A 26,486-nucleotide genomic window follows, 5' to 3' on the forward strand; every position below is an offset into this window, starting at 1 on the left:
TGTTAATGCTAAAATGCTAATTGCGCAGGCCAACCTACATAGATGTTTCCAATCCTAGGAACGGTTGCAGAACAAGTGAGAACAACTTTTGGTTACTGGTTGCTACAAAGAAACCTAAACCAACAGCTGCGGTGATGATGGCAACAATACTAAAAGTTGTGATATTTGCTTAAATTTTTAGAGGATGAGTTAACCATAGAGCTTGAGGAAGAAAGATAATTAATAATTGATATTAATAATAATTATTAATTAATAATTTTTGTAAATATTTGGTTGAATTAAAGTTGTTTTACTGTAAATCTATGCCCAATTGGCATTTTATGGTGGTTCAGGGGTTGGTTAATTCTGTTTACATGCTGGTTTTTTGACCTCGGATGCACTGACAGCAGCAATGCGTTTCCCTTGTTGAGTTCAGGCTGTTTCACTGGAGCAACCCCACAAACCAGCCTGAGGGTTATTGCACTATACTCCCATTACTGGACTTTTCTCTCCACGCAAGCCGGCAGTCTGTAATCCTTTAACAATTCTCAGATTGTGCATTGGAAAGTATGTCCAAACCTGATTAACTAGCAGGGAAACTTGGAGAGAGAGCAGAGAAATTAAAAACATGCACTGAGATGTGCAAAGCTGGGTTGCGATGATTACGGAAATGATAAGTTTAAAGTGGTGGAGATGTCAAACCAGAGGGACAGTGACTCTTCATGTGACTGCAGGTGACTGGCTTTATCAGGTTAGTAGTATCGATGATTTCATACACAAAATAACACAGCCAAATGCACCTGAAGACTTGTGTTAAACTCCTATGCCACTAACTAAATAAACTCCACTTTTTTCAGTACACTAAATAAACTCCTCTTTTTTCAGTACACTAAATAAACTCCTCTTTTTTCAGTACACTATATCCCAGAGATTACCCAAAGAAGTGAAACAGTCCCTTAAAGAGGTGTGTATCTCTGTGACACAAAACCTCTGTTGATTACATAAGACGGTTAAAGCTTTCTGTCCTAAGTTAAACAATAACTTCTTGGTGTTGGTTACAAGCTATGAGGTTTAAGCCCAGGCCAAGAGTTGTTCACTGTACACAATAACACCAGCGTTGCTTACTTACAGTGTTAGTTTTGCTTATATCCTGTTGTGCTGCATTTTTAAATCCGAGAAAAAATGTTTGTGATAACAAGTCTACTGCACCTACACAGTACAATGTGTTGGCCTTGTTTTCAACTTTGCTCTGTCTTTACATCATCTGACTTGATCTGGTTTTTGATCATCAACAGCTGACCACAGTGGATTGTAAAGTGTGTTATTATTACCTCTAACGGCATAGAAATATAAAAAAAAGTTAGTGTTTTCAAACAGTTGTGACTCTCTCCTGTAATGATCATTTTTAAAAGGAAAAAATAAAATGATTTCTTTTAAAACATGTTGCAAAATGAAAGAAATATAGAAAAGTGTTCAATAAAAATTCTCCAGAGCTTTTGGTGTGCAACATAAAGAAATGAAGAAGGCTCTTGGCTGTACTGGATTGAAATCACATTTAACTTTTTTATGGTTTCGTTATCACATGCACTTTTTCATGTTTGTTGTTTGTTAGATTTGTATGCCAATGTATTTCTATTTAATTTCTCTCTGCTGAGTTGAAGTATCAACACACTTTATAAGTAGTTAAAAAATATTCAAATCCGCATATCTCTCACTGAGCTGTCTCTTTTGTGATCCAGACCTTTTTGTGCTGTCATTTCCCGTAACCCCTGATGATGCAAATGTCTTTTTGTGTGTACGTGTTTCTGTATAAGCACTACATGGTGTAAATAAACAAAACAAATTTGCAGCAAAAAACTGAACTCCCAGAGTGTTTCCAACTCCAGCTGGTCATTTTTTCGTCTGTTTATCTATCCCTACCTTTGGTCACACTGCCTGCCTAGTCAGTGCCATATATTTTGATCTTTTACAGCACTCTTGTAACCATAAAATCTTCTAAAAACACACAGTCACCATGGCATCAGATGAAATCACTTGTTTGAAGATGACAATAATGACAGAGAGGCAAACGTTAAAAAAAAAGTCCTCTTTAACATCTCATGAGCCTTGTTCCTAAAATACGCACGCTGTGTGATCTGCAGCTCTTAAGGCCAACTGGCTCTCTGCACAAACACTGTGAGCTCAGATGAGCAGAGAACACAGAGACTTTTGCCTCGCTTAACACATCTGGATGAATAGAGTGGCGTGTGCCCTTTCAGAAACACGTGGGACAGCTCTCTCTCTCACTGCTATGCTGCTGGGAGAGGACGGCTCTCAGGCCACATTCCTGTTATTGTTATTCTAATTAGCTTCCAGAAAAAAATGGGAGAGAAAAAATGCACACATACACACACTTGCACGCTGCAAAAAGCTTATTTGCAGTGCAGGCGGGGGTGAAGCAAAGCAGCATGGTGGCGGGGGGTCTAGCCAGAGCAGCCGTGTGTGAGATAGAGGCCCTGATGTCTCCCAAGGATTCAGCTGAGGCACAGGGTGAAATGGCGAAATAATCAAGAAGGCAGGCAGGAGGGAGCCCAGGGGGAAGCTCGGCCTTGACACACAGTTGTCATGAAAATATCTTTAAGAGCGCCTCTGCATTCCCCTCATCCCAACACTGCTGGTACCTTTATGCGACAGCTGTGCACATAAATACAGACAAAAACAATTACACTGGCAACTACAGTTCAACATTTATGAACTAAGGAGGAAATTAAAGTGGTGTCACACCTGACACAGCATTGAAGTGTCTGTGTTTACTGCACCACGATTACACTCATAAAACTTTAATCCAGGCACAACACAACACTGAGCAGCCACTGCAGTTTAAGATCCAGTACTTTCCGATGCATACAGAGGTGCAGGTGGAACACGAAGAAGGAAGGAAGTATGTCCTATTTTGAAACAAGCACTAATTACCTAATCAAAAAGCATCCTGCAGTGTGGATCTCATAAATAAAAACAAACACTAGCTTCACGTCTCACTAAATGGATATGGATCATGCAAACACACAGGCGCCGTTGTCAGCCCTAAAGGAAAATGAGCACTAGGATGTGAAATTCCAGGCCATGGGAACCCAGACCAGCTCTGAGTATATTCCTATTTAATCCTTGGTGATTATTTCAAAGAAATCCAAGTCCTTTTTAAGGTTCCTTTTAAACTTCCAGCTTCAATAAAATAAGGAAAAAACCCTCTTGCCTTCTCTTATTTCTTTATAGTTGCATCACAGTCTCCATTTTTCTTTTATTTCCTTTCTACTCCAGACACTGGTTATTGATCAAGCACCTTTAGTTCACTTTCTTCACCTGGTTTAAATCTGTGTTACCTTTTTTGGATTGATAAAAATAATGTCATGGCAGATTCACAGTCTAGCTGAGAACCAGTTTGAGAGGCAGATAAAAGCTTGTGTCTTTTAACGCATGATTACAAAGCTTGGCAGACAGTTTACAATAGCAGGCCCAAATGCCGCGGGGTGAGGGAGGAAAGGCAGCCGAAAACCTCAGCGTGCTATTTCTCGATAGGAGCCTTGGCCCTTGGTACCGCTGAGCCCTGGATCGATGCCAGGACAGTGATTTGAAGAATTCCTCTGGTCTCTCTGGCCCTGCAAGTGTACTTTTACAGGAAATGTGACATGAACCAGCATAGACGGGGATCAGAGAGGAGCAGACGTGTCTCTGATCGGGACTCTGCAGCTGGCAACTGCCAGCGGACACAGACCTCCTAACTCACTACACATGGTCTCTTGACCACCATGCTGCTCCAGAGCCAATGAATAAAAAGTAGTGGAGGACCTACATCTGTGATGCTCTAAACCTCCAACCTTGAGACATAGATACTGGTGATCCTCTCTGTGTGTTTTATGCCAGACTGCCATGTTCACCAACATCCTCCCCCCTCTAACGGCTTAATCTGGCCTCCCCCCACCTCCACTGATGTTTGCAGCTACCTCATTAATGCCCAGTCGTCCAGCTCAGGGGACCGTTGTGGGAGGGGGGAGGGACCCCGTGCTCAAATTCAGCAAAGCAATTTGAATATGTAATGTGCCAACCGTGATATAATCACCAAATCCCATTCAGTGATTAAAGCACACTTAAACTGCTCTCACTTAACATTTCTTCACAGACAGACTCTTATGAATTTGTTAATCTACTGCACATTATACATTTTTTTTCCACATGTTTACAGAGATTATTTGTGTTTGGGACGTCTTTCACGTGCCGTCTGGATGGAAATTCCAGCGTTCATGTGTCATTAGCACATTTCAAATCTCTCATGTCTGCACATAGACGAGAGGCATGGAGGCACGGGGGCTCCCTGGGGTTCGCACACTCCCCTACCTCCTCCCCCTCACTGAACAAAGCCTCCCCAGTTTTTTAGCCTGACCCAGTAACCTGGCTAGCAGCCTGGGGGTACGGCACGACCTGTCTCAGGGCTGCCAGGGCCTGAGCGAACACACAGGGCCAGCATTTGTGTACAGAGCAAAGTCACTTTCGTCAATGCAATCGGCTCTTGTGGGGATTAGAACAGCTCCTTTTAGACAGGGCTGATTGTGTGGTCAATGTGTAGTAGCCTACTCGGCAGAGGCAGGGAGGGCGCTAATCTGGCCGCACACAGGCATCTTTATTTACAGAAGCTTTACAGGAATGTACAGAAGTGAAATACATTCTCTATGAAGAAAACGGGGTTTGTTTGCCATGTTTTACTAGTTAGGAAGTATATCTATTGAAAAAAAAATTGTGCAAGTTTCAAATCCATTGCGATTTCACATGGATTCATTACACTGAAAAAAATCTTACAGTTGCATTTTTTAACAAATGAATGTAAATGATAAAGAAATCCTGCAAGAGACTTTCTTCCAGTAAATAAAAGAATGAAAGAGACAGGATTATGTGCAGCAACTCACATTCTAATAATGTTAAGACAGTTCTTAAATCATTCATATGATTAACCCCTTTCTCCCAGAGGTCACATATTTTAACACTGCATTGCTCTTCTCTGAATAAATGCACAGAGTCAATACAACGTTAACATAGCACAACTGAGCAAGTGAACAACATCTTTCCCTCAGGCTTTTACGCATTGCAGTCATCTGATTTCTTGAGCTTTACTGTTTTATGATGTTAAAAATATCCCAACAAAGCAATAAAATCCACAGATTGACCTGAACTGAAAGTCGCAAGGCCTCCAGCATCCATGAACATGAATCCTTGAACTAATTAAATGCTTAGGAACCAAACAGAACATGCCGAGAAACAGTCACAAGTGTGCTTCCCCACAAATCAGGACTAATTAGAGCATTCAATTTGTGAGGCATTAGGAAGAGTATGCAAAACGTCTTACCCCCTGGCTCCCCTTGAAGCAAATGGCTGGCTGATTCGATAGTGATGCCTAAGGGGAGAGAGGAAGAGAGAAAAAGATGATACTGGTCAGTGATTCAGGAATCCCGTTTGGTTTAATCTCATAGACAGCTCATATGTTATGAATGAGGATACACTGCTTTTGTTCCTATGGATATCAGCAGTGCAAATACAGGAAACTTGAGAAAGACATCACAGTGCTAATTTCTTAATAAACTCTCTATTTTTTTTATATTAAGCCAAAAGTTCAGAGTTTTCTTTCCTTGATCTTCAGAATAGTGTGTGATTTATCGATCTAAGCCTCCACAAAACTGTACTCGTCAGTCAGAATGATTGTGAATGTGTTTCAGTTGATTCCCTTTTAAATGATTAAATGATTAAAGGCAACAACTGATCCCAGAGGAAAGACACAACTCCTTTTGAAACCAATTAAAACCACTTTCTATTAGACCCTTGTGCTACAGTTTGTGCCTGTGCTGCTCTCTGAAACCACCCTGCTCCTTAACATCTTATTGTTTCTCTCCCTCCTGCTGATAAGAAAATATTAAAATCATGAAATATGTCTGCCTTTGAGGCAACATGATACATGGTTTATAGATGGAGACTATTATCTGTGAGGTACAGCTGTGCCTATGATTGGCAGCCCTCTTAATTTATTATTAATGGTTTGGGGAAATGTCTTCCCTTTCGAGGAGTGTTGTTATGATATTCTTCATCATCCACCAGTTTTTAATATTGAATGGAATAATAAATATTACAGCATATAATTTTTGTCATATATTACAAACACAGACACTTGGCCAAGTCAGATTTATGTACTTTATTTACTTTGTTTAATAGAGGCTTATTTAAGTTTAAAAATAAAGCACCTTATGGTAAAGTCAACACATTTGTATAATCATTGTACAAAACAGTTATTTGATTAATTGGAGCCGCTCTCCTTAGATGCTACTTTTTATGCCTGCTGTGGAGGAAGTTGTAAAAATGTTATTAAATCCTTTTTCGTAATCATGATGGATTTAGGGTGTCCAGGCTGTGAAAAATCTCCTTGCTTGTTCAGCCTCCTCCAGCAGGAGTATTTCCACTACAATTTATTTATAAGTTACTTGTTTACAACCATTTATTAGAAGGTGTTAACAGATGGATCACCAACATTAATAGTTACATCAGTCAAAAGTACTTTCCACAACCTGGCAACCCAAAAGTAGTCTCTATTAAGGACTCAATATCATTTGGATATCAGTCCATCCTATGATGACAGTGGTGGCCTCATTAAAAAAAATGATAGAAGGAAAGCACAAAAAAAAATCATCAGTCAATTAAATTGATTGTTCTGACCCTTTCTCAGAGTGTTTTTTAATTTAAAAACTAGCATCTTTTGGCATTGCTTGTAAAGACAGCCTTTTTTTCTGACATTTTTTTAATCAACGTATTTCACCTGCCTGAGAAATTAGTCAAAGAAATCATTGCAATCTGAAAAATGTTGTCGAGGGGTGATAGCTTTTTAGAAGCCCCTCCTCTAACTCACAACAAATACATGAAAATGGTAAAATAAACCACTCACAACAGCAAAAATTTCAACAGTTCCTCGAGAGACACCCTCTTTCACATTACAGTGGGGGTCTGGTGGTGTAAAATATATCTGGGGTGGTCTCTGACTCCAAAGATTTGCACTGTAACCTCTCCAGCCTGGAGGAAGCTGTCAGGCTGTGTGAGCTCTAGAGTTCAGTCTGCTTCACAGACCAATGAGCTCTGGAGCTGGGCGGGCTTCCAGAAGTAAAAAAGAAAAAGAAAAAAAAACAATAACACACAAGAGCTCAGTAACAACTTACAGAACCCCGTGGAGACTATACAGCAAAACTACAGCTTCATACGTGCAGGGATCCACCAAATGATCCTCATACCAAAGTGGTAACTGCGGGACTAACTGTCTTATCAAGCATTGCCCTGGGAAAGACCATTTGGGTCGACTAAATTATCTTCGTCTAATGTAATGGACCATAAAAGCAATAAAACAGTCTCCTGATTCAGGGGAGCAGCATAATTTGCTTGATAGCTTGTTCATTAATTTATTCCCGAGAGCAAAACGAGAAGTGGGCTGGCTTTTAAAAACTTGAAAAACACATTTAATGACTGACAGCCATCTCTGTGCTGGCTCATAATCTAAATAATACATTTGAAACATAATGAACGTTTGGAGAAGCAGAGGAAGCAGCCCAGTGTATAAACATGAGCCTCTGTCATATGGGAACTTTTAGTTTTTCGGGAGATTACGCTTTGGTAAACAAGCAGAGACAACACAAAGTATCCGAAAGCTTTCTGCTCCAAACTTCTCAGAATCAAAACAAAAAGATTAAATCCAAGATAAATTTCTTCATTCATGAAATTCTATGTTAGATGTTATCATTTTTTAAAGGTTTCCCTGCTTCTACTTAATCTCAGCCACAGAAGCGCAACATTTATCAGACACAAACGCTTTTCACGACGAAATGTAGAGTATTCTGTTATTTTAACTTTATTTTCCCAGAGGGAAAAATATGGACACAAAAAGTCGCATATCAAGTCAGGATTTTACAGCGTTTAGAGTTGGGACGCTATAAAAGATGAAAATATAAAAGAAAAACATACACAAGCTCCAAAGTTCGAGCGGAAAATTGACTTACCTTCAGATTCTGGTAGGTTTCGAGGGTCCGGATAGCAGTGTCAGTGAGTTTGACGTGGTACAGAGTCTGGTTTGGGGTGTTTTTGTTGATTTTGCCACAGGAGAGCCCATACCGATGCTCCTGTCTCAGCGCTGCCATTTCTACAACTGAAGGCTGCTGGCGACATTCTGACTGAAACGTCACGAGCATGTGGGAGGGGCTTAGACTTATACACGCGCGCTCGCACGCACACATACAGGAAGTACGAAAAAAGCTTTTTTACTTTCGCTTTCCAGGTCACTAACGTACGGTGTACACGTGAGCTCTGAAAGTTTTCAGCCTGTATTTAGTTTTGCTTTGATCTATTTCTTCTTCGGGTAAGCCTCAGGCTTTAACCACATCTGTGTTGATGCTGCCTGTATGTCTCTGCCAACACACACACACACACACACACACACACACACACACACACGCACACACACACACACACACACACACACACACACACACACACACACACTTTACGGTCCAATACACCTACAGGCAGATAAATGAATGATTTTGAGTCAGTCTTTCAGATAATTTGTTTTGTTAATACATGCCAAAACCTGTGAAACAAACCACATCTGAAAATTTAGTTTTAAATATCAAACAAGCACTATTGCTACTTCCATGTTTTTTGGGCTTCTAGAGTTTTTTTTTTATAAACAAACATCATATACCCGATGCAATATGGTTGTAGTCTCCTCCATGTCACCCCTGTGTTTTTGATGCAGAGTAATGAAGCCGATCAGTGGCAGGGGCCATATTGGAAATGCTGACTCAAGAGGCAGAGTTTGAGCCTCCTATGTAGAGGCTAAAGGGTGCCTGGCAGTCACATGAGCTGATCTGCGCCTCTGGTTGGGCAGACTCGTGATCTTTATATCTTCACAACCATTAAACAAAAAATTTACCCCCCTGTTCAGTGTCCTGATACTAAATTCACATCCAAGCCAGTTTTTGAACCAGGCTGTAAATGTGTTTTTTAATGCGGTAAAAGTCAGGTTTTTCTTATTTTGACTCGGTGTGTGTGGTTTACAGTCTTTCGGCAACCAGCCTCAAGCAGATACGCTATTATCTGCACTGCACTTCCACATAGGCTTCGTTTTTCTAAACTGTATGCTGCTCTTTGGTGAGCTGCCCCTGATTTCTCTCCCCTATATTTCTTTTCTCTTTTGTTTTAATTTATATTGAACATTGATTTTTTTTCTAATCAGTTTCCAAGAGCAAATGATATTGTGCTTGTTTGTTGAACAAACAATCAAAAGTGCAAAGGTAGCTTCAATAAGTCAAAGAAACTGTAAAATGTAGACTGATAACATAAGTCTCATTCTTGTGTGAGGTGTATTTGGCTACTTGGCCCACCTGTCAGTCAACCTAGCTATGCTATGCCCTTAAATGTCCAAAGCCGTTACTTTAGAAGATTAAAAATAACAAGTTATAAAAAAAAAATCAATATTCATTGTTAACTGATAAGTTTACTGTATTCTAGCAGCTTGCAAGATTTTCCTGCTCAACATGCATCTGTATACGTATTTGTGCATAAAAATAAAACATTTCTCACCATATAAGAGAAAATGAAGTAGGATCTGGCAACTCCTGACATCTTATTGGTCGATTGCATTCATGGAAACTGCACTATGGGGCACAACGGTGAAGTCATTAAGAAGCTTACAGACGTTCTGCCAGATTAGGTTTTTCTCTTCTAATCCGGCAGATTACCACTGCACAAGCCTGCTGGCTGGGAGTGCTTCGATGCGCTGCACAGTTTCTTTACATTGATCATTTTTTGTTGCTGCCACATCATTGGACTCTGGAGACTGAGACAGAGGAGGGACAGGGGGAGTAAGCAAAGGTTAGAGTGCAACAGAAGTGCAGAAGCTCCACAGCTGCAGGCGGGACAAACCTTTGACACGACTGTGAGTAAAGCTAGGATTTCAGGGATGAACTCTGAGATGAAACGTAACATGGATTTTGAATGCAACATCATGGCTAAATTCTATCAAGAGAACTTGGATGGCTGAAATAGATTGGCTACACAACTACGAACCTGCACTTTTGTAGAAACACTGGCTGAACAAAGAGGATTGCCTTTTTTGAAGTCTACTGCAGATGGTGTCTGTTGCTCGATGGTAAAATGGAGACAGATCCAACTTGTGGAGAACACAAAGACATTGCAAGACAGCCTACAGACCCTGAGGTAACGGGGCCCATTTCAGAGTCTGCTGACTGGGATGGTCACACCGAGCTGCTCTGTGGGCCTGCAGGGGAAGGCAAAGGACTTTGTGTGAAAGAGCCAGCTGAGACAGAAATCAGTGTAAGTGACCGTAACAGCTCTGAGATGAAAAGTCTCTCTGATCCCGAGGGAGAGAGTGAAGACCCAGAATGCAAGAAACAGAGGAACCTGAGAAAAACAAACAGCTGGAAGATGGTTCGATTCCAGGACCCATCGACAGAGGATGATGTGGTAGACAGAGACAGCTCGGCAGAGAGCCTCTTTCCAGAGTACGTGGTGGAAGAGTGGACTTCCTCCACCTTTGAGAAACTTTTTATGGCAAAAGACTGGCAGGACATCACAGGTAAGGACAGAGTACATGACATCTGGAGACACTCAATAAACATACAAATTTGACTGACTTAGAACAAATGCATTTGATTTTCCTTGTGGAACCTCAATTTTACGTTTTACCACTGAAGGAGAAAAAGAACCAAAATGACCTAGCTTAGTGTGTTTATGACTATTTCTGAACACATGTTTAAGAACAACTAATAGATTAACCTCACTCACCGCTGCATGACCTGCTCTTTCCTCACGCAGAGGATCGCCTGTTGAGGAAGAAGGTGCTAGAGTCCAGGGACCTGAATGCACCATGCCCAACCTGGGGCCAGGAGGTCACTGTGAAGATGCAGTGTGTCCTGGAGGACCGCACTGTGGTGGAAAAGGACTGCAAGCTTGTCTTTGTTATTGGAGAAGGAGATGTCAACCAGGTGAAAACCTTTGTATTCTGCAGACTGATTTTCCCCCAGAGCGGTAGTGTTTAGACTGTGCATGTGCGTGGATGCATGTGCGTGGATGTAACCTACATTTTTACATAAGGTGTGTGGTAACAGTTATTTGTTAGGGACCGGGACGGTTTTACTGTCAAATGGCGCAGCTCTCTGTCACGGTAGCTTCAGAAATGGCTGTAGAAGTGACACGTAGAAACTGAACTTAAATCACGATTCAGACAACCTCTAAATGCAGGGACAATGTGACTTGTAGGAATTGAACTTCAATCAATCTTGCAATAAATTAAACATAAAACATAATTGGGTCTGGCAGTTTTTAAAAAGTTAATGAGTTCATCCAACTGTGTTAGCATAGAATGTACAAAATGCAGATGTGGTTCCAGTGAGGTCACCCACCGATATGTGGAGGGTTGCTTTAAAGTCCATTGATGGTGGTCATCATGTTTGAAAAGCTGCCTATCCTAACTTTTATCGGCCCAGATAAGAAATGAAACTGATCTAATGCTTTGAACCTCCAGGCAAACAGCTACAATGCATCTACCTGTGATTTTTGAAGACCATCGTTGGGCTCAACCTAGCTTAGTTAGAGTTAGGATGAGGTAAAGGGTTCTGGCTTGGTTTGTATCTGGTGTTTCTGTTGTCAGTCTCAAGAGGACTCTTAAAAAACTGCAGTCTTTAGCATATCCAGAATAGACTTACAATTTTTAGACTGTAGGTTGTGGTTTGACGTTTATATTAGGCTTTATATGGATTCCATGGCTTTTACAGCAAGCCTCAGATGGACACTCCAGGAACTGCAGTTTTCTGTGCTGCGGTAGTGGCTGCCAACATCCAAGGATGCAGTTTGTTTTTAATTTGTCAAACAGGGTGGCCTGGATTTAACATCCAAACATGCTCACAATACAATAAGACCGCTATACTGATATTTTGCAAGTATGATTTTTGAGAGGTTTGCTGTTTGAGTTAGCATGCTGACACTTGCTAATTAATGAAAAACAATAAAGGTAACATATTGAGGCTGGGCTGATGGGAGCATTGTCAGTTTTCTGGGTCATAAATGAAGCATTTTAACAATCAGCCATAAACCAAATGGCCAATAGAGAATAGAAGATGGCCTCATAAGTCCAAAAATCTAGTCCATGGTCTGGTCCACTGGCTGTGAATCTTAAGAGAGTTATTGTCATTTGTATATTCCACTCATTTATGATTAAGCTTAATGCCCATCATTGTATGAAAAGTTGTGTCATTACCATATTAACAGAGATTATCTGTCACACCTGCAGGCCCTTGAGGAGTGTGTCATGTCCATGAAGAAAGACGAGATCACATTACTGCTGGCTGATTCACAGTACGCCTATGGGCTTTTGGGAAGGTAAGGCCTCTCATTGTTTTCAAATTTTGTTGAGCTAGGAGCATGCTAACGCAAAAACAAGACCTTACCATGTTAGATTTTTTTTTATTTTTTTTTTTAAGTATCATTGAATTAACAAGGCCAGAGCCCTTGTACCTGTTGCTGTGGGGGTAGCCTGGTTATCCCAGGGAAGCAAGGTTAATGAGCCATAAACAGGAGCAGATGGCCTTCTCCTGACACCATTTAGAGGTTACAAACTGTGGTGTGTTTCTAACCTCCCAACCTATGGGAGGACACTGCTCATGTTACCACCGTGGCTTTGGTTTATAACCCTTACACTATTAAAGTGCCAGAATAAACAAAGAGGAGGCAGGTGTGACGTTGACTAACAGACATCATTTATAGCTCTCCAAGTTAGATAACATGAGAACTAGACATTGATAGTACTGTGATTTAATTTGATTTACTGTGAAAGAACAGAAATGGTAGCATTTTCTGATGGCTCATGAGGTAAAACGTAAAGAGAAACATTTCCTTTGTGATTGGATTTGTTTACTAGTTCAACTTTCAAAGCAGGCTGAGAAATACACGATGTTGATGCTGACATTGTGTTATTTGAAACTGAAAGCAATAACAAAAACCGTAAGTCAGTGTTAATGTAAGTTTTAACCAATTTGTGAGTTCACTGTGAGTTTGCTGTCACTCGTCTTGTGTAGAACATACTGTACTGTTGAATAGCGTTGCTGTACAGAGAGCTAATGCATTAAAACAAACATGTCCATGCACCCAGAATGATCACTTATGATATGATAAACACCTTGAAAATGTGGAGGATTTAGAGGCAAATATATGAGGCAAATCCATTTTCACAGGCGGGGAGTGTAGCAGAAAATTGTTGACAACATAATGTTCAAATGTGCAGAATGCTGGGAGAGCGTAATTTTTCCTCTGTCTGTGTGATTCATACTGTGTGCCACATCTGAGGTCCTGTTTTTTAATTTAGAGCTGAGTGAAGGGGATGATAGGACATGAGGGGTGTGTGTTGATCCCTGAGGTGTTATCTACAGTCCTTTTCCCTGTCATGTGTGAGAGGGGGAGGAGGCAGCAAGAGGTTGGTTAATAATTGTTTTGATTCAGCTGATTAGGACTGTGTACTGTGGAGTCTAATTTAGTCGTAACAGGAGGAAAGGAATCAGAGTTTCATGCTGGCTCAGATTGTTAGTTCCTTTACCTTTGATTTGAATGTAGTTGTTTACGAATTAGAATTAAAGGGAAGAAACTCAAATGAAGCACTAAAACAGCAGTTTACAAACCAGACTAAATTTCAAGAAAAGACTGTGCAAGTTTTAACTGATCACCACGCAATGGACATAGTGGCACAGAAAAGTGTTTATTTTGCTTTTTGAGTTGCAGACATAGACTGTATAAAACATGGACGTAGTCTCGCCGACGTCACCCGTCTGTTTCTGAAACAGGAAAGGAAGCACATCGACTATAGCGGCCATATTGGTTGTGGCAAGGGCTTCACGTACAGTCATGGGGCACCTGTCAGTCACGTGACCCTCAGCTGTGGCTCTTATTGGGGAAGCTCGCGATCTTAATATCCTCTGAACGGCTGAGTTAGGAAAAAATTAGACGCTGTAGACGTTTTTTGAACCAGGCTGTAAATAGGTTAGTTTCTGCTTTGAAAATGGCTTTTTTTGGCTTGGTGTGTATGTGACTTCCTGTACTTCTGGGGCCAGCCTCAAGCGAACACTCGAGAAACAGCAGATTTTTGCACTTCAGCATTGACTCATTTTCTCAGACCAGAGGTTGCAGATCAAAACAAAAATTGTGTTGTCATTAATGTGTTGCTGCAACTTGAAACATAAGCTCATGAAGAAGCCATTGGAGGAAACAAGTGCACGCATTTCTGATGTTGTTGTCAGGTTTACATTTTGTTTCTAGTTTGTTTTATACAAACAAAAAATGACCAAAGTGAATTAATGATATTTCACCATTTTATTATTTGTTGTGTGCCAGGGTATAACAAGGCTAAGAGCACAACCTTTGAAGAAGAGATAGTCCAACACACAATTGGCACAAAATCATTTTAACATTTTTCAAACTGTTATTTTTACAGATGTAAGCTTTAGTGGTTCAATAGTCAGATTGTTTATACCTTAAGACACAGGCAGGTAGACTATTTTCTCTGCTTCCAATCAAACTGCTAATCCAAGCTTAGCTAACTCTCTGCTAAAGGGTCATATTTGCCGTTCATGCAGGCAAACACCCAGTATTCATTGTTACATTTAATTCCCTCACTGACACTTTAGACTTTACTTATTAAACTAATTATTCTAATAAATACGCTGACAAAAATAACATTTCAAGCTGTGTCAGACATCATGTTTCAGAGAAGATTTGACAGGCTCAGCGTGTCAAGAATGAGTGAAAATCTCATTAGCCTCTCTCTGTTTCCTTTCTCTGCACTGATTGAGCTCTGTTGGTCGTCTGTTCCACACAACGCTGCTAAGGGCACTTCACAGTTATTTATCAGACAGTGTGTAAAGCTGGGCAGACAATGTGATTCAGCACAGCACAGTGGAGAGGTCTGTAGCTCAGTGTGTGGGTGATGGACATGCTGCAGGGTCTGATGTGATCAGAGCTGAAAAATGGAGAGAAGGAGAGTCTGGAGCACTTACTTGACTGATCACAACAGACAAGCTGGTTGGGAGTGAATCGACTGGAGGAAACATTTACATTTCTGCTGTGTCATTAAAACCCTGAGCCTTTGAAAGTGGAAACGTGATGAAAGACTGTATCATGCTTGCTTTAAAGTGACCAGCTGTGTGCGTCAAACTATTCCCTGCTGAGACATGTGACTTAGTCAGAGACAGAGAGTGCATCTCCTTGCAGCTGGACATTCACAGAGAGCAGAGGATTAACATCAGTTGATCTATGGACACAGGCTACTATAACCTCATAAAACCCAAGGGACAAGGGAGTCTTCATAGTCGGCCCATGCCAACAACATGAAACATTACTGGCAAATGCTTTGTAATCTTTTTTTTTTTTTAAATAAAACTTAAAGAAACCAAAATAAAACAAGGCTTTTTACTTCACATCGCTGTGATTTTAAGTCAACACCTTTGAGAACCTTCTCAGGGTTAAGCCATTCGCTGTTAAGAGAGTGATCTTGGCTGGTTGTCAACTAACAGATGCTTAAACTCTGGCAGCAAAGGTGTTGCTGTACTTAAATGCTTGGCTCAAATACAAAGTACCAACTCTTGAGGCTGAGTTAATTAGACCACTGGGATGTGTCATACTTAAACCAATGGTTTTATTTGTCCCTGCATAGATAATGCTAAGCAGTTAAGCATTCCTCTCTAAACTTCATGGGTGACAAGTGGTTTGTGTGCAATTTAGGATTGAGCACCAAGGGCGGACTGGCCATCGGGAGCACCGGGAGGTTTCCCGGTGGGCCGCTGCCTCAGTGGGCTGGTACGGCCATCTGGGCCGGTGCTGCCAGTCGGCTGACGGCCGGTTCGTCCGTTGACAGACCGGCCGTCGTCGGCTGTTCATAGACCCACAGCAGCCCCCCCACCCCACCCCCCGACAGTCCCAGTCGGCCCTGTTGAGCACTGTACTACATGTACATCTGTGTAGTGTGTAAACAAAACAGATCTGTGAATGCAAATTTCCCTGATGTAAACAAAAGCTCTAAAGGGTGTGGACGTAGAATTCACTTGTCAGGTATACACTCAAGACACAAACATAACCTCCAGTACTACGCACATACGGAAAATCAATTCAACAAAGCCACCAAGGCCATCACAAGTCACTTATTGGTTGTTTCAAAGTCATTATTGTTCACTGTAAAGGGGAAATGGAGCGTAAGCAGTGGGCACCAAATCAGAACATTTTCTATACTATACTTTTTGATGACTGACACTTGCTTTACTTGCATTTTCAAAAATCAATGTCATTTTATTCAATTAGTAACAAACAAAAAGTCAGGTCAATGTGACCTAAGTCTTAGATTTTCAAAAATCAAAATAAATGGCAGCAGTAAAGTCTGGGAAAGATTTATGTGTTAGATAGATATAACACAGAATAACAAACTGGTTGCCAGGTCGGAGTGGAGAAATGAGAAGAAACTCCTTCTCCTTGGCCCTTGCGAAGGTGAGCCTGGTGGCTGTTGGAGTGTTGTGTCAATCAGATCGACTGATCTCTTGGTACAGTATAAGGGTGGAGCAAGTTGAGAGAGGCTTTGGTTCATGGGAAAGTACTGTAACACATGCTTTAATGATTGATGGTTATTGTGCAATACATCTTCTGTTTGTTGGTGAGTAAAGTAGTGCCAGCCTGCAAAGTTGTCATAGCATGTAATTTAATGAGGACAGTGCCTGACAAATAGCTGCTCTAAAATCTGTCAGACTTCTATTGTTGCTTCACAGTTTATCAAACTTTGTTTAGTCGGAGATAGATGTTAATGTTAAAGAAATATATATATAAGAATGGCAACAACAAATGCAGAACATTTTATTTGCTTGGAACAGGTGCATGTAGGAAGTTTACATCTCAACCTTTACTGGTTCCATAGAAAGACTTAGACTCAGAAAAGCACATAATCTTGGTAAAAAGTCTGGCTTGCAGGGATCTTCATAAATATTATCTCAATATGATTCGATACTGAAGAGAAAGAAGTTACCTCATTTTTAAAGCCACATTTACTTCACTTAGAAAAAAAGGTCTGACACTAACAGTGAGGACTTCAATAAGACTTCATGTCAGCTTTTTGGTTTGAATAATTTTCAGAAAACTTTGAACCAAGCAAATCAGAATATTAGTTTTGGCCAAAGAGTTTGATAATCTGTCCAAAACTGAAGACACTAAACTAGCTTGGGAAAGAAAAACAACATAATGAAAATGTACAGACTTAAAATTTATAGTGTTCTTTTAAAAAGAAGGAGGATGAAGAAAGTCAACAATTATTTTTGACATAAACTTTTTAAAATAACATCAGGACAAAATAAAGAGAATGAACTCAATGATCTGTGAACTGCCAACTAGTTTTAAAGAATCATTAAATTAAAAATGTATTGGAGTTTGTGAGCAAGCATCTGGTGACATACCAAATCAAATATTGACCCAGGACTGAGAAAAAAAACAGTCTTTAAGAAATGAAATGTCTTCCTGGTAATAGGCTCAAGGGCAATTTGTGTTGACACTTCTAAGGAAATTGGTGAGTGTCACTTACTGTCTCTTCTGAGACACACCCAATCCCAGCAGGGAATGTGGATGAGAAAGGTAACAGTGACATTTCTCAGAATGAACAACTGAGTCATTCACAAAGCAAAAAGAAAACAGGAGAAAGTCTCAGTGTCACAATCAATGGCATCAAGCCTGACTGTGAGTTTCAGCTGTGGGTGCAGTGGCCCTTAAAGGTGTAACATGTAATAGAGTTGTGTTCAGTAGAGGTACACAATGTTTAACATGTGCAGTAAGTATACATTAAATGTTTAGCTTGAGCCATTTAGGTGTGTTCCTCCTCTTTTTGAAGACAAACTATGTTCGGAACTTTTATATTGACATGATGAAACCATGAATGAACAATTCTGCTTAACGATGTATCAAGTGCTAATAGACAGGTTGAGTGACTCAGCCACAACAGAGCTGCTCTAGTGGCTGTCACCTCAGGCACACGAGCCCTCCTCCCCTCTGGCTCCAGATACGTAAGCATGTTGTCCACTCAGAAAAGCAGTGAGGTGGAGTTCCTCTCTGTGGCGAAGGTGGTGTGACTCACTCTGCAGATCCCCCTGGGTCAACTGAATAATATGACCTTTTAAGCTCTCCTCTACTGGAAACTCTGTGATGAATCTGCTCCACATCGCTGTTTCCTCTGTCTGGAGTCAAACATATTTCTTTGTTTTACTGTCTGTTATCAGTTAAAGCTAAACTCTCTGCTGCATTGTCACGTGACCTCAATATGTTCACAGCAGCTTTTGGGCTGTGTGTGTGTGTGTGTGTGTGTGTGTGTGTGTGTGTGTGTGTGTGTGTGTGTGTGTGTGTGTGTGTGTGTGAGTGTGTGTGAGTGTGAGTGTGAGTGTGTGTGTGTGTGTGTGTGTGTGTGTGTGTGTGTGTGAGTGTGTGTGAGTGTGAGTGTGTGTGTGTGTGTGTGTGTGTGTGTGTGTGTGTGTGTGTGTGTGTGTGTGTGTGTGTGTGCGTGTGCGTGCGTGTGCGTGCATGTTTCCCGGCAGGCTGACATGTAACCACACCCAGACCTCACACACCAGGAGGAGCCCAGTGAGCAGCATGCTCCAGATAAGATCCAGCTCAGCTGTTAATCAGCTCACCTCTGGTTTCATAAAACACTGCACCATTAGTTTGAAGCTTCAGTGATTTTTCTAAAACTGAACAGACATTTATGAATCAAACATTAGTACAAGTAGTCTGGCCTTAAGCTCATGTTTAGATGTTTTTTTGCACCACAGCTGTGTTTTGCTGCCTGGACTCGTGTTTGAACTGTGCACGTACCCCATCTAATCTCTCTGTTTACCTTTTTCCCCTACGGCAATCAAACCTATCTGTTGCTGTCATCAACACAGCCTTTGCTTTAACTACTTCTGCTTTTTTGTAAGGGAGTATTCAGTGGAACAGTAAATCTCCTCAACTGGAATATGCTTTTATTGAGTTCTAGATAGACGGCCAATAGCACATGGTGGGGTCAAGCCTGCTCACATTTTATGATGAGCAAATTGGTTACAGGCTTGTTAGTGTTGTGAAGTTTCAATCTGATGGTTTTAGACTGCTTTACTGCTTCATTTTTTTGTTTGTTCATTTTATAAAGTACTAAGCATGTTAAAATAATAATTGTGTTGTATGCCTCATTTGTCAAAGAACTTTTAACGAGGAGGCATATCTGGTGTAGAAACAATCAGTTCAGGCAGCAGTCCAATCATGAAGTTCGCAGACATGTTCAGCCTCGACTATAAGTGGTTTTGTGAGCCTGGTTTTACCAGTTTTCATCTGCTAGGTTTTGATGCAACCTCATTTTTAGAACCACTAGAGATGAGTTTTATAAGACGTTATGAAGCTCACTGGAAGCCAGCATCCTACCTTGGAATAATTTCAATTATTTTGGTTGAATCTTAAGTTATTATTGAAGGAACAGATCAGATTGTCTACCCAGGAAAAGCACTGCATTGCTTTTCAAAAGAAACCTATTTGAAGATCGTATTTCTGAAATACTCTGGATTGTAGGTTTTTCAATCAGTGTTGAGATGCTTTCTTTATTTCTAGGAATGTATAAATTCAGTAGTTGTTTGTACCCAAATAATGTAACACAACTGCCTCCTGAAAATGAAAGATGAATCTTGCTCATCAAAAATAGATGATCTATTAACCTTCCAGGAGCCACAGTGGAGAGATGGACATCTGTAACTCGTGTCCTGCCCTCACCTCTGATCTGTAACTCTCACTCTCAGTAACTCTCACATGTAGATGTCCAACAAGCTGTACATGCTGGAAAACTGACAGTACTGTTATGCTTCACTGACATCGCCTCCTGCACACTGTGCCACTTGCTGTGCTCTGTTGTATAACCACATTGTTGCGACAGAGTCTGTTTTCCAGAGCGTGGCATGGAGGAGAGACACAAGAGAGCCACACGTGAGATGGCACTTCAGCACTCCCAGCACCTTTCCCACTCATGCCAGGCACTCTTTTTAAAATCATCCCTGCCTGCTGTGTACAATACACACAGGCAGAGGGAGAGAGGGGATTAGTGGAGCAATACAAAAATAGACGGCTGCACGGAACTGGTTTTAAAAGTAACCTTACATGCTCTTTATACCAAAGAGGCGTGCACTGTCTCGTTGAGAACATTAAAATCAAAATATCAAAGCACTTTGTGAAAACAGTTTGAGCTGAGGAAAGGTGTCTTTTTAGAAACATCGGAGGAGATTCAGGTGTCACTCTAGCTCATTTTTTTATCACCAGGGTCCTTAAATCCACCATCTCCAATGAATTGACTGTTATGTTTGTCACTGTCACAAGGGGCAGGAGATCTTCAGATTAAGTTCAACCACTTCAATGCTTGTCAGGCTGTTTTCAAGATTTGTTGAGCTGTCTGCAAAGAAGAGCAATGACACAAATTACAGCCTCTGTAGAAAAGTGTCCCAAAAGGGTAGTTTGTTTGTTCTTTGTTATGCCAGGTTTAAGCAAAGCAAAAAACAAAACAAAACATAGGATTCAAGCAGCTATGTTTCTTGTTATTATTAAGATAAAACTGAATCCTACAAATTGACAAAAAATAAAATAAAAATAAAAAAATAAAAAAAAGAAGCAGAAGCAACTGGGAGCCTATCAGTGATCAAGGATTTAGCTTGGTAAAGAAAAATTTTAAACTGTTGTTAAAGGAAAAAGGACTCCTGACCAAGAGTTGCTTCCCAGTTTGCTGCACTGTTGCATCCAACCAGCAACTTTCCCAGCAAGAATGGATCAGGAATAGGGTGACAACTTATCCTGTAAGACTGTTTCAAGCAGATGTTGGTTTATTGGCATATGTTACACTAATGTGTTGAACATTTGATTCTCAGATGCTACCCAGAAACAACAGACCACTGTTATAATAACTATATGAAGTAAAGTTATTATAACAGTGGTCTGTTGTTTCTGGGTAGCATATCAGTGCTATGGATGTGGCTCATAACACAGACTTTTGTGTGTTAAATGTATTATCGTCAGCTCACTGAAGGGGCCTACAAGATTTCACAATGGGTTGGGATTGAAAAAAAGAAAAGAGATAAATAGTGGGGAAAATGTTGCAGAGTTTAAAAAAAATGATACAAATCCACTTTATTAAAGAGATTTAATTTAACGCCGATTATTTTAACCTTGACAGTTATAAAAAGTTGTAAAAACTCAAAAAATTGACTCACCTTTTTAAATGTCGAGTTTAATGTGAGTTATAACGGGAAGGCTAAAGAGATGAATCTGTGCAAAATGTGTGATAAAACAAGCAAGTAATGACTCAGAGGTAAGATTAGCCAGCAGACGAACCCCTTCATGTCCTGCCCTCTCCTCACAACCACACAAACAACATCACTGCATAGGCCTACAATGTCTTCCACTTGTAGGAGACACTCTCTGTGCTAAAAATGTGAACTCAGAACTCGAAATTAGATTATTGCAAGTTGACAGTTCAGTCTGATACCACACTAGCACCATGGGTTGTATTTAAACTGAATATAAAAGTGATTTGTTTGGCTTGCAACTGCATATCTGCACACATGCCTGTGAGCTAATGTTACTATGTTAAAAGTACAAATGGGTTTGAATACAACGTTTCAGAGATACCTGCTTAATGTGCTTGAAAACTTTTTATTTTAATTGAAGACACTTCTAATTTGACATAAACTACTGTGAAGATTTGAGACACTGTTACATCAAGCATTTCATTATTACAGCCAAATACTCTGCCCACCTGCAAGTTTTACCATCTAGAGAAGCTATAAACATGTTTGTGATCAACAAACTCCCACATATTCTGAACTCCTCACTCTGTATTCATAGTTACTTTCAGTCAATGTCACTGATCAAACTCAGGAGCTGTTTCAAGGATCATTTGACTTCTTTGACTTTATCAGGAACAAGACAAAGATCTTCCTCTTGTTATTGTTTTATAATTTCAGGTTCAGATTTCAAAGAGACTCTTCTGTAACTTCAGTTCAGACTGAGATAACTGATAGCACACATGATGAATAACTCATGAACCGACATTATGTAATTTACTGATTTTTAATCCCAGACAAATTTATGCAAATGGCAAAGTGAAAGGGCAAGTTGTTATTCATACCAGTGACACTGTTGGCCCACCTACACGATGTCCTGCAGGTCTAAATCAACAGGCTATCATGCTGTTCTCCTCATGTGGCAGAGCTGGAGACAGCAGAGAGAAACCTCCTGTGTTCAGATCACTGTGGAGCTGCTGGAGAGGGATGTGAAGTAGCGTAATATGCCTGCAAGCTGAAGGAATGGGAACTGTAGCAAAGTGACAAGCGGCAGTGCTGTGTGTGTGTGTGTGTGTGTGTGTGTGTGTGTGTGTGTGTGTGTGTGTGTGTGTGTGTGTGTGTGTGTGTGTGTGTGTGTGTGTGTGTGTGTGTGTGAGTGTGTGCTCAGGGTGTGCTCAGGGTGTGTAATGTGCACTTGTTGGTGTGTGCATGTGCCTGTGCGGATGAAAAGAATCGTCATTAGAGACGTAGAGCGTGACTCATCTCATGGAGACGTCATTGCTCCGTCATCAGTCGTCTGTGGCAGTCTTTCACACAGACACACACACAGACACACACACACACACACACACACACATACACACACACACACACACACACACACACACACACACACACACACACACACACAGAAACACACCCGATAGACTTTCAAAATACCCCTCTCAAAGTTAATCACTGGCAGACGCCAGCCAACATCCTCCTGAACAATCACATCAGATGTGCTGTGATTAAGCTTCAGGGATTAACAAAGTAGATCTCATTATAAATAAAACAATGAGATGATTTATTGCGCTGATGGGATTAGCTGCACTGTGATGATGTTTTGTATTGTCATTCCAGTTGGTGAAGGACACGGCTAGTGAGCTCATGTGTAACAAACAATGCATAATATTGCAGAGAAAACAAGTCATTTTGTAAATATTGTGAGAAGAAATAAGTGGCTGAAATTCCTGGAAAATGGCCGCCTGTGTTTGCTTTCAAAGATCTCTGTGATGAGTTTGACCTCTGCCATTGCCAATGGCTCTGGTCAAGTAAAGTCAAGCCCTCCCTGCTTAGAAATGTGGCTTTTTGACTCATGATTGATGCTCCAGGTCTCATAGCTGTGCACAATGAGCGACTAAAGGATCGTGCTCACGGCTCTGCTACATTTGCTTTACTCAGTCTGCTCCTCTGTGACAAGATGACTAATAAAGCAGCAGCTCGGTTTGCCGCTATTGATTCACAGGCTACACAGGGACACAGAGAGGCTGGATCTTTATTGGTTAGAAAACAGACACGCACTCACTAAGGTAGCTATATGTCTTGTGGACAAGAATATGACAAGAGGTTGGCAGTGAACGCTAATGGTGGTGTTCTTGAATGATGTTCCTGCACGGCTTCAAAGAAAAGACAACATGTGAACTAAATGTATATGTTTGTGAATAACTCTTCAGATACGTCTAGACTTGAAGGCCAGGTGTAGCTGAACAACTGCTGCTTTCATTTAATCATCAACCAGAGCTTGTGATTACTGCTGCCCCTTTGTTGTGTGCTCAATTATCAAAATGATATTTGAGAAAAGGTGACATTTTCACGTCAGGAGTTATCTGGTTTTAGCACACGCGTGTGCGTGACGGCTAGGACTTGGAAGGGAAATTAATTTCTGATTAATATCTCTTTATGACATTTATTCATCTAATCTGAATGTCAGACATAAAGCAATGACCAGCTTGTTGTCATGGACCTGAATTTTCACGGCTCTACAAGCAGAGAAAGAAAACAGCAGCCCCAGTAAATAACAATGACATATTTTAAAGCCGAATCACACTTACAAGGAAAACAGTCCATCTTTGATCTGAATGCAAATGAAATTGCTCGTCCTAACAGAGAGCATAAAAACACTCCTCCAACATTTGCGGATTCATACGTCCACTGAAGTAGGCAGATGTTTTTGTGAAGTACAGCAGTAATAGAGGAGGGGACTTTCATCTTTTCAAAGAGAACGATTTTTGGCTCCTAGCTCAGAATTTCACGTAACTTAGAAAGCTTTGAAGTTCAGGAGTGAAATCCAAAGCTGGGAAAGATTTGTTTGTTCTACAATCTGCCAACGAAACTTCTGTGCAGAGACAGAACAGAGTGTCAGTGCTTTTAACCACAGCTTCCCGTTTACTTAGCTGAGAGTCCACTGACAGTAAACCTCACTCAAATTGCCACTTGACCTCACAGTGCACACCTCCAAGGTGTCTGGTGGTACTGATTGATTATGGATCTCGAGTCAATCCAGGGATAAGATAGCTCTTCTGATAACACAGAGGCTGATATCCCAGATAATGACCTCTGGTGTTATATTTCTGTGTCTGACAGATTGCTCCTTCATCCGTCTGAAATCAAACCAAAAGCTTTGAACCTTTTTTGTTGAGGCACTATTCATCTCACTGCTGTCACATATCCGAGACCAAACCTGAGGGATTTCAGATCGTTGCATAAGATGCAACCTGAAACCTGTCCTGTTTCCCTGTGAGTCAGAGAGAAGCTGTTGCTTCTTTCAAAACTCCCATCTTCCCTCATTCAAGCTCTCACTCACTCATTTAGTGATTAAAGGTAGGGCTCATTCTGACATTAGTGTAATTAAGATGATAAATAAGCTCAGCACAAGACTTGAAAAAACTAATTAAAAACAACTTTGATGTGATATTCATCTCCATCATTGATCACACTCAGTGTTTCTTTTTTAAGTTGTCTGCAGTGGAGTGAGGATTTATTGTTTTGGTGAGCTTTATTGAGCTGTTTCTTTTGATATTAATTACCCCATGTTTTGTCAGAGCTTACTGTGTTAAAACTAGAAAGAACTGCAGGCAACTATCCACTGTTTCTGTTTAGCAGTGAAACATTGCTCATAGACAGTTTCTGCAAAAATCTGCAGATCCAGGTTAAAGAGGGAGAGATAGAGAGTTTAGACATGATTTTATTCTTTTTTGTATGACAAAGTTTACTGAAAATTAGTAGCAGGATGCAGGTAAAGGGGCTGTGAGGAGTTTCTAAGTGATCTTGCAAAAGTCTCCCTTCTAGATATATGCCTGATCATAATCCACACTTTAAAATTAGATTATCAGTGTCAAAATAGGTTATTTCAAAATGATTCTTCTGAGCCTACCCATCAGTTCGAGCAGAACCAGATTCATTTATGGCACGTCTGAGTCTCTGTGACAACACTACACCGACTGATGAAGTTTAGTAGTGAGAAGATAGATCTGTGTTTATCCCTGCTGAAAACAATTTCTTGGATTAATTTTGTAGTGATGGTGGACACAGAAACCTAACTGTCAGACAAAAAAAGGACAGAAGAGCAGAAGAAAGCTAAAGGAGAATGACAGAGACAACCTAAAGGCTAAAACACGAGCGAAGCTGTTGGTGATGTTGTTCATTCCAACCCACATGCAGCAGTTAGTCTGCAGTGGTCTGTTCAAAATTGAGAGTCTATCAATTAAATGAAGAGTGAGGACACGTTAGCTCTGCTTGGTAGGTGAGCCCTGGCAGGACATGACCAGGATTGGCTAAGATTACGCGGGCTGTCAGTAGCGCTACATATGGACAGCTACAAAACTATATGAACTGGCAAAGTTAGCTTGTGGTCACGTTAGCCTACAGATATGTCATAGCAACGGGCTGCCAGTATCGCCAGCTGCTGATGTAGGGTACAAATACCTTACTTCATCACGTTGCATCGGGTAAGAAGTTATCTTGAACAATGAAAATTTGTTCCAAACAGAACGTACGCCTGGTTAAAAGTCACGCCTTCATGATCGTGTTTGGGAGGTGACAAGGCAGTCCAATTCAAACAGATCCTCCTCCTAGCATCTCTTTTGTTCATAGCATCTTTAATGACCTTTAACAAGACTTTAACAGAGTCTTGAAGTGTGAGCCCAAAAATGTCCATGTTTGGGATGCCGTGTTGTATAAAAAAAAATTTGATTCTAGGACTCGGTGGTATCAGTTATGGTTTGATTATTTGATGTTACCATACAAGCAGCTGGGTCATTCCTACAATGCACTGCACAAAAGTGTATGACTCATTATATTTTTATGGGCTGCACAAGCCAGAGTGAGGCCTCTGCGTCTCTCAGTGATACATGAATTCACTCAAAATACAGACTGATGACATTTCTTATGCTGTTGTTTGCAAAGAGTGAAAATTTCACTTCCACTTACTTGGTCTTAATATAGTTCCACTATCCCATGCTTGAACTTTTGTGAGTAAAACATGGGATACATTGTGTTTTTTTTTCTTTAGAGTTAAGCACACATAAACATTTATTT

At 40.6% G+C, this 26,486-nt stretch overlaps 2 protein-coding genes across 3 annotated transcripts in view; one reads left to right on the forward strand and one right to left on the reverse strand.

Moving 5' to 3' along the window:
* LOC141796618 (RNA polymerase II elongation factor ELL2) overlaps positions 1-8,189 on the reverse strand; it is a 28,446-nt gene extending 20,257 nt beyond the window's left edge. For both annotated transcript variants that reach the window (XM_074677841.1, XM_074677840.1), the window contains exons 1-2: positions 8,034-8,189; positions 5,354-5,401 (exon numbers count right to left, since the gene is read on the reverse strand). In XM_074677841.1, the coding sequence (XP_074533942.1) occupies positions 5,354-5,401; positions 8,034-8,171 (186 nt within the window). In that variant the 5' untranslated portion in view covers positions 8,172-8,189. The remainder of the gene's footprint in view (positions 1-5,353; positions 5,402-8,033) is intronic.
* A 1,999-nt stretch (positions 8,190-10,188) lies between these two features.
* The window catches only part of fkbp16 (FKBP prolyl isomerase 16), a 30,081-nt gene continuing 13,783 nt past the window's right edge, over positions 10,189-26,486 (forward strand). Inside the window, exons 1-3 of the mRNA XM_074677685.1 lie at positions 10,189-10,630; positions 10,870-11,039; positions 12,344-12,432. Of these exons, the coding sequence (XP_074533786.1) occupies positions 10,189-10,630; positions 10,870-11,039; positions 12,344-12,432 (701 nt within the window). The remainder of the gene's footprint in view (positions 10,631-10,869; positions 11,040-12,343; positions 12,433-26,486) is intronic.

This window comes from Halichoeres trimaculatus, unplaced genomic scaffold (assembly GCF_033239565.1).
Source record: "Halichoeres trimaculatus isolate MK-OKI-2021-1 unplaced genomic scaffold, fHalTri1.1 fHalTri1_scaffold_10, whole genome shotgun sequence".
NCBI lineage: Eukaryota > Metazoa > Chordata > Actinopteri > Labriformes > Labridae > Halichoeres > Halichoeres trimaculatus.